At 38.8% G+C, this 8,630-nt stretch overlaps 2 protein-coding genes across 2 annotated transcripts in view; one reads left to right on the top strand and one right to left on the bottom strand.

Moving 5' to 3' along the window:
• The window catches only part of LOC107717759 (vimentin-like), a 3,769-nt gene extending 1,290 nt beyond the window's left edge, over window positions 1-2,479 (top strand). Inside the window, exons 2-3 of the mRNA XM_016524594.1 lie at window positions 990-1,366; window positions 2,171-2,479. Coding sequence (XP_016380080.1) covers window positions 990-1,366; window positions 2,171-2,479 — 686 coding nt within the window. The remainder of the gene's footprint in view (window positions 1-989; window positions 1,367-2,170) is intronic.
• A 2,839-nt stretch (window positions 2,480-5,318) lies between these two features.
• LOC107717758 (nucleolar protein 14-like) overlaps window positions 5,319-8,630 on the bottom strand; it is a 12,842-nt gene continuing 9,530 nt past the window's right edge. Inside the window, exons 10-15 of the mRNA XM_016524593.1 lie at window positions 8,240-8,375; window positions 8,053-8,154; window positions 7,733-7,927; window positions 6,420-6,638; window positions 6,227-6,345; window positions 5,319-5,463 (exon numbers count right to left, since the gene is read on the bottom strand). Of these exons, the coding sequence (XP_016380079.1) occupies window positions 5,319-5,463; window positions 6,227-6,345; window positions 6,420-6,638; window positions 7,733-7,927; window positions 8,053-8,154; window positions 8,240-8,375 (916 nt within the window). The remainder of the gene's footprint in view (window positions 5,464-6,226; window positions 6,346-6,419; window positions 6,639-7,732; window positions 7,928-8,052; window positions 8,155-8,239; window positions 8,376-8,630) is intronic.

The following is an 8,630-nucleotide window of genomic DNA, read 5'->3' as shown; positions in this document are numbered from 1 at the left end:
GAAATTGAGATTTATGCATCATCTGAAAGCTGAATAAATGAGCTTAACATTGATGTATGGTTTTTTAGGACAGTATTTGAAAATCTGGAATCTGAGGGTGCAAAAAAATCTAAATATTGAGAAAATCATCTTTAAAGTTGTCTAAATGAAGTTCTTAGCAATGCATATTACTAATCAAAAATTAAGTTTTGATATATTTACGGTAGGAAATTTACAAAATATCTTCACGGAACATGATCTTTACTTAATATCCTAATGATTTTTGGCATAAAAGAGAAATGTATAATTTTGACCCATACAATGTATTGTTGGCTATTGCTACAAATATACCCCAGCGACTTAACACTGCTTTTGTGCTGCAGGGTCACACAGGGTTTTTCAATGGCCTGTGCTCATTATTGTCCAATTTAGTTCCACAGGAGAACAAACCAATGACCAAAAAAAAAACTGATGATGAAACACAAAAATAAAGGTTCCCAAATCTGAGATTTCAAAGAGATGCCGTAGAAGAACCATGTTTGGTTCCCCAAAGAACCTTACAGTGAACAGCTCGTAAACCATTTTTTGTTCTAAGATAGAACATTTTAACAATCTAAAGAACCTTTTCTGCATTTGAAAGGTTCCATGGATGTTAAAGGTTCTGCGTAGAACCATTGATGCCAATAAAGAACCTTTCACTCTTTAAAAATAAAGCTTCTTTATTGGCATCACTGGTTCTACGCAGAACCTTGAACATCCATGGAACCTTTCAAATGCAGAAAAGGTTCTTTATAGTCTAAAAAGGTTCATTAGATTTTTTTAAATGTTCTTCAAAATGGTTCTTTCAGGAACTGTTCACCGAAAGGTTCTTTTGGGAACCAAAAATGGTTCAAACACCCTTTTGGAACCTTTATTTTTAAGAGTGTATTGCATGACTAAATCAAATGCATTCTCTTTATGTAACATCACATCGACACCATTTTTACGTGACCTCTCTCTTGACTCCACAGAGGAGGCTGAGATGATTCTCCGCGAGTTCCGTCTAGACGTGGACAGCGCGACGCTACAGAAGGCCGACCTGGAGAAGCGCATCGAGCAGCTGGTGGCCGAGATCGAGTTCCTGAAGAAGCTCCACGACGAGGAAGTGGCCGACCTCCTGAAGCAGATCGAGGAGTCTAAGGTGACGGTGGAGCTGGACTCCGACAGACCGGACCTGGCCGCTTACCTGCGCAGCATGCGCGCCGAGATCGAGTCTGTGTCCGCTCGCAACGTCCAGGAGGCCGAGAAGTGGTACAAGGGTAAATTCGACACTCTGAAGGAGCAGGCCGGCAAACACGAGGACCAGATGAAGAGCATGAAGGAGGAGATCAGCGTCTTCCACAACCAGGTGACGGACATATCACCATATTGTCATCGTGGGCACTTCAAAACACCGTGAATAGTTATTTATTACAAATTATTCAGCTTCACTCTCTGACAGCAGGTGGCGCTGATGGAACAGCAGAAATGCAGCGGTTTCCTTGGAAACCCCGTAAAAAGAGCAGCTGCTACTTTCTGATTCTAAAAGTGTTTAAATGATTTAAACAGCCAATCAGATTTGTGTATTCGCTATGGTGTTCATCACAGCGCCAAATACTTCAATATTTAGACTTAATAGGCTATTTATTTTCAAACTTTATTACATTTTAATCTGTACTTTAACGTGACCTTGATATTGTTTGAAAATGTTGTTCAGTCACACTTTATCACTTAAAAAAATTATTTTCTTCCTTAGTAGTTTTGTCTTGATTTTTAGTATAAACAATTAAAAATTCTTGAATCAGGATGCATTTACTTGACAAGTTACTAAATATATGATGTCTTGTTTTCTGAAAATATTATCCAAATTTTGTTAGTTTTTGCCTAAAACAAGCACAAATTTCTGCAAATGGAGAAAGAAAAATAATCTTGATTCAAAGGCTAAACAAGATTATTTTTCTTACCCCATTGGCAGATATTTTTACTCGTTTTAAGCAAAAAGTAACAAAAATTGTATAATATTTTCAAAAAACAAGACATAGTATCTTAAGTCATTTTACTTGTCAAGTAAATGCATCCTGATTTTGAAACCTGAATTCAAAGTTCAATATCGTGATGATACCGTGATAAAGGCATTAGTAATGAATGGTAACATGAGCGTGTGTTTTCCCAGGTGACGGAGCTGCAGAGCCAGATCGACGGTCTGAGGACGAGGAACGCGGCGCTGGAGCAGCAGCTGGAGGACATGGAGGCGGCGCATCTGGACAAGACGGCCGGTCTGGAGGACATCATCACACAGCTAGAGAGCCAGCTGTGCCAGACCAAGTTGGAGATGGGAAAATACATGGCTGACTACCAGCAGCTGCTCCACATCAAGCTGAAGCTGGACGCTGAGATCGCCACCTACAGGAGGCTGCTGGAAGGAGAGGAGAAGCGGCTCGGGATCTCCGCCGCAGGCAGTGTCGGTGCAATGCAGTACTAACTCTTAATTACTGTCATTTCATTTAAAAAATAAAGTAAGGGATTACTCTTAATTTTTCTGTAATTTGATTACAGTTACTTCTGATGCAATTGCATTAAATACTGCGTAGACTATTCAACTCAAGTTTATTTGTATGGCGCTTTTCACGATTGCAAAGCAGAAAATTACAGTTTCTACATTATATTTAGTTATACTATAGAATAATTCTATTTAAAACAACAGTGGATTCAACATCAAAATGTAGCATCTAATATTAAAATGTATGCGTTTAATGTAACCTTCCTGTAAATACGTTGGACAGTTCTAGAATGCTAGAACTAGAATTTTAGACTGCTCTAAAATATGAGACAGCAATGTTTCAGGAGTTTAGGACACATGCTTATTCCATAACTGGTTTATTTCCTATTTGGGTTTATGTATGCTTTATTTTTTAAGATTAACTGTATTTTCAAAGCATTGTTAGATGCCAGTGTTTCCTGTGATAGCTATGCAGAGATCTGATTTCAAAAACAGTATATTTTAAGGTGTCCTTGTTACATATGTTACATTTACTTACTATTATAATAACAATACATTATGCATAATTACATGCAAGTAACCCTAAACCAAACCCTAATAATCCTAACCATATAGTAAGTGCATGTAGTTAATATTACTCAGTACTGATGATACATTATCACAATGTAATGTGATAATCAGTGTAAGGATAACCTTGATGTTTGAAACAGATTAACAGTTGAAAACATTAGAAGTTCAGAAAAGTCATCAAATGTAATTTGAAAAAATAGTTACACTACTAAATTACATTTTAGATCGGGCAACTTGTAATTGTTACATGACTTTCAGAAAACACTAGGGGCCTCGTTTATAAAATGTTGCGCAGAATCCGTCCTAAATCTGCTCTTATGATCATTTAAATGAGGCCCTAGGTGTCTTACATTTGCCGAGGAAAAACTGGGCATCAGACTCGAACGAACAAACTGATGAGTTCAAGTCGTGTTGGAAAGATTGTATCGAGGAATCAAACACATGAACTTTACGAGCGGGAATCTGAACTTTCTTTAAGCCCAGCGTTATCTATTATCCATGCAATAGATGCCACATCTGCATTAATGATCAATTTGTTGAAATATTTTTTCCCCATTTACATTAAAATTAGCCAAGCTGCATGCACACAAAAAAAAAAAGAAATTGAAAGAAAAAAATATCAAGAACAAGTAATTCGCAATCTTTAATCATTTTGGAGATGTAGAATAAAAAAAAAATTTTTTTAATTTTTTTACATTTTTTTCCTAGAAATGGTGCATCACCAACGTGACTTGAACTCATCTGTTATGAACTCATATGAACTTCCTCACTTTGTTGCTAGGAGACGCATGACAAATGGAAACAATGTATCTAAAGTGAATGTGAATGCAAGGTTAACTAATGAGATAAAGTGTTACCTTTCGGTCTTTATAATCCTTTTGCACTTTAATCTGTGTGAATTTTTTACGTTATTCATACGTAATTATGACTTACCCACTCATAAATAGGAACTTCCCAGGCGCCAGAACTTGGCAATGCACTTTTGTTGCTAGGAGACGCTTGACAAATAGAAACAATGTATTCAAAGTCGGTTCAAAATATCAAACTTGTTTAATCTCAGCCTGGTTGGAATCAGTCTGAAGCCAAAAGATCATGATTTTTTCGATTCACAGACTTTACGCCGACTCCTCGTTGACTGTAAATCATGAAGAGTATTCCAGCCGTAGCTCATAGAAGTCTTGGTTTTGATTTCGTCTGATGTGTGTTGTGTCTTGTTTTCCCAAGCGGTGACCATCGCCTGAAGACTCCTGGAGATCAACCTCCACTAAACCAAGACCTGCTAAACTAGCCGAGTTAACTAGTCTCACCTAAAAGAACCAAATCTCACCAGGCACTAAATAAAGCTTGATTTTAATGCACACTGCTCTCTGTTGTATATCGTGTTGTGCTTTTATCGGAACGGTTTATAAAGCTTCAGTTATTCTGAACTGCTGAAGGATGAAAAATAAACGCTTTTTTCCTCTTTGTGCTCCTTTATTCCTGGAGCTTCTGCATTAATTGGTTCCTGACTAATATTCATTTGGATGAAAACCAAATTTGAGCTGAAATAATGACACTATTGTGTTCTGTAGAGCTGGTTTACAGCTGAAACTGTTTCATAATTAATGAACACCGAGTTATTAAACTGTATTGAATCAACATTTTTGCCTCGTCTTCTCCAGTACAGATATCTAAAAAAAAATTTAATTAAGATACATTTACTCTAGAAGCAAAATGACATAAGATATTTAAAAAAATGTATCAAAATTAAATGAGATTAAGCTTATAACAAGAACAAATATCTGCCAATCGGTCAGAAAGACATTTGTTTTCCCTTTGAATTAAGTTAATTTTTATTTTTACTCAGCCCATTGGCAGATATTTGTTCTTGTTTTAAACAAACTCACTTTATTTTGATATTTCTTAATATCTCCGGTCATTTTGCATGTACTCTACCAGTCAAGAGTTTTTGAACAGTCAGATTTTAATGTTTTTTAAAGAAGTGTCTTCTGCTCACCAAGCCTGCATTTATTTGATCCAAAATACAGCAAAAGCAGTAATATTGTGAAATATTTTTAATGTGTAAAAAAAAGTTTTCTGTGTGAATGTGTTAAACTGTAATGTATTTCTGTGATGCGCAGCTGTATTTTCAGCATCATTACTCCAGTCTTCAGTGTCACATGATCTTCAGAAATCATTCTAATATGATTCTAATATATGTATATATAGGATGCATCCTTGCATCCTATTTAGCAGGGATGCTTTAAATTGATCAAAAGAGCTTCTCCCGAGCCAGGAAGCGTGTGTCCTTCCGGATCTCCCTCAGCGCTCCCTTAAACTCACGCTTGTATTTGTGCTTGAGCCGCTCGTGCTCCTTCTCCTCCTTCGTGTTCCCTCGCTTTTTACCGTAATCCAGACTGCAGGAGAAACCAGAGCCGTGATACAAAATATATATATTAGCACATTAAAAGATATATCTTATATTGCAATAATACATTATCAATGTTGAAAACAATTTTGCTGCGGAAATGGTGATGCACTTTATTTTTCAGGATTTTTTGATAAATAGAAAGTTTCATGAACAGCATTTATTGGCATTTATCAAATATATTAATTACATCTGTTAATGCATTTATTAAATAGAAATCATTTTAAACATCTTCACTCACTTTTTATCACTTTCATGCATCATGAATAAAATTATGAATTATTAATTTCTCTCTCTTTTTTAAATCTTATACAAATGTTTGAGTGGTATCATTGTTTCCACAAAAATATTAAGCAGCAAAACCAAATAAATGCAGGCTTGGTGAGCAGAAGACACTTCTTTAAAAAACATTAAAAATCTTACTGTTCTTTCCTGATTAAAGACTACAAAATATATATTTTTATTTTTTTTGCAGTGCAGCAATCATTTAAAAAAACAAACTGGATTCCATCACATGAAGAGAGTCTCACTGCAAAGCTTTATTTCTCATAATCTGTCAGATAAAAACCTCTATCATGAGGACAAACGTACAGTTTTCCAGTCTTCCTCCTCATCACTTCCTGTTCTTCCTCTTGAGGGCCTCCCAGCGACTTAACACTGCTTTTGTGCTGCAGGAACACATATATAGTGCTGTATTTGTCTAGGACAGAGCTGTGTCAGAATGAAATTATTCTAGTTCATGTTTCACTCACATCTGCACTATTTTCGGTGTGAAGAGCTTCAGCGGGATGGGTTTCTTCTTCTTGAACACCAGAGGTGCATGCTGGGAAGGCTGCTCAGGAATGGCGTCTAAGATCTCGCTGTGAAGATCCTGCACACAAACACATCAGCATGAATCATAACGCGCTGATGATTGTGAATCTGATGGTAATGCAGATGCTGAACCTGGATAGGGGCGGGGTAACCCTCGACAGGAAGATGCTGGAGAAGCAGCGTTCTGATTGGCTGAAAGATGTGAGCGAATGACGGCAGGTCTTTATAGAGCGACGTGCATCTCTTCACCAGATCCAGACAGGAATCGATGAGCGACAGCCTGAAACACAAACACAGCAGATGCAGAAGAGAGGAAATCACTGGCCATGCGTGTTTATTATTATAGAACACCTAACACACATATATATATATAGTGCATTACATAAGTATTTTAATGCATTAATTATGCCTTGTAATAAATGCATCATATGATCTCATGGATAATTGTAAACACAGTCATAATAAATCTATTCATTTTTACATTTTTAGAAAGTGTAATGCATTAAAATACATGACAAATTACATATTTCAGACATTTTTATTATGCATTATATAACATACATTATGAACACCTATAACAATGCAGTTTACATTAAGGCTTCAAGAAAACTGTTACCAAACACGAGTGTGATTTAAAGCGCTTTACATAAAAGTTATTAAAAAGACATAAAAGGTGCATCAGAAATAAAAATAACAAAGCAAGAAATAAATAGGGATTTAACATGTATTAAAAAGAATGAAACAACAGAAATACAAAGATCAATCAATAATGTAATCAGTAACTGGTGTGTGTGTGTGTGTGTGTGTATGTATGAGTGAGTGTGTGTGTGTGTGTGAGCGTGTCACACAATGGTCACGTGAGCATGATGGACAGCCGTTCAGAATCAAATACTCAGACTGAATGTGTGAATACAGTAATGCCTCTGTCGCTTGTGATGATGGACATAAGCAGACAGGAAACACCCAGATTCCTCTTCCTGTTTCCACACGAGTAGCTCGTTAGGTTTGATCAGGTGAAGTAAAATCTCACTCACACACACTCACACACACTCTCACACACACACACACACACTCACTCACACACACACACACACTCACTCACACACACACACACACTCACTCACACACACACACACACTCACTCACACACACACACACACTCACTCACACACACACACACACTCACTCACACACACACACACACTCACTCACACACACACACACACTCACTCACACACACACACACACTCACTCACACACACACACACACTCACTCACACACACACACACACTCACTCACACACACACACACACTCACTCACACACACACACACACTCACTCACACACACACACACACTCACTCACACACACACACACACTCACTCACACACACACACACACTCACTCACACACACACACACACTCACTCACACACACACACACACTCACTCACACACACACACACACTCTCACACACTGCAGTACCCATGTTGCGTTTGTCAGAGACAGTCAGGTGCAGGAGTCCCAGCAGAAAGTTCAGCAGTTCTGGGAAAAACCTCCGAGACAGCGAGACGAACTCCAGCGCCAGACAGCAGAGGATCAAACCCTTACACACGTCCTCCAGAGAGAGCACCACACACTGAAACACACACACAGAGCCATCACATTAGGTCATCATGTCTTGGGTGAACAAGATGTTTTAAAGCATCTGTATGACTAAAACAAACAAACAATCTACTCATTATTACAGACACACACACAGACCCTGGTGAGCGCCTGACTGATGTAGAGGAACGCTGGAGTCGTCACCGGATGTCTGAAATCTGACGAGGGGAACAGCAGCGCCGTGATCTTCAGGAGGACCAGCTGCACACACACACACACACACGATGAGCTCAGGATCAGCCTCTCGTCTCTGTATCTGTGCTCTTGTGTCAGTACATCTGCGCACCATGTCCAGATCAGGCATCGGCGCTCGACCTTTGACCTCCAGCGTCTCCTCCATGCTGTGGCCGCTGTCGCTGAGTAACGTCTGCACGGCTTTACACGCAGCCTCAGGAAACATCTGACACAGACCGCAGATCTGACTGCAGAACACACACACACGAGCATACAGATAAGCTCACATCATCTGTGTGTGTGTGTGTGTGAGCGTGTGTGGGAGCGTGTGTGAGCGCACGTGTGTGTGTGTGCGTGTGTGGGAGCACGCGTGTGTGTGTGAGAGAGTGTGTGAGCATGCGTGTGTGTGAGAGAGTGTGTGTGTGTGTGGGAGCATGTGTGAGCGTGTGTGGGAGTGTGTGTGAGCGCGCGTGTGTGTGTGTGTGTGAGAGAGAGTGTGTGAG

This window comes from Sinocyclocheilus rhinocerous, unplaced genomic scaffold, assembly GCF_001515625.1.
Source record: "Sinocyclocheilus rhinocerous isolate Xijiao unplaced genomic scaffold, SAMN03320098_v1.1 scaffold693, whole genome shotgun sequence".
NCBI lineage: Eukaryota > Metazoa > Chordata > Actinopteri > Cypriniformes > Cyprinidae > Sinocyclocheilus > Sinocyclocheilus rhinocerous.
The sequence above is the reverse complement of the archived record's forward strand: the minus strand, read 5'-3'. Positions and strand labels throughout refer to the sequence as shown.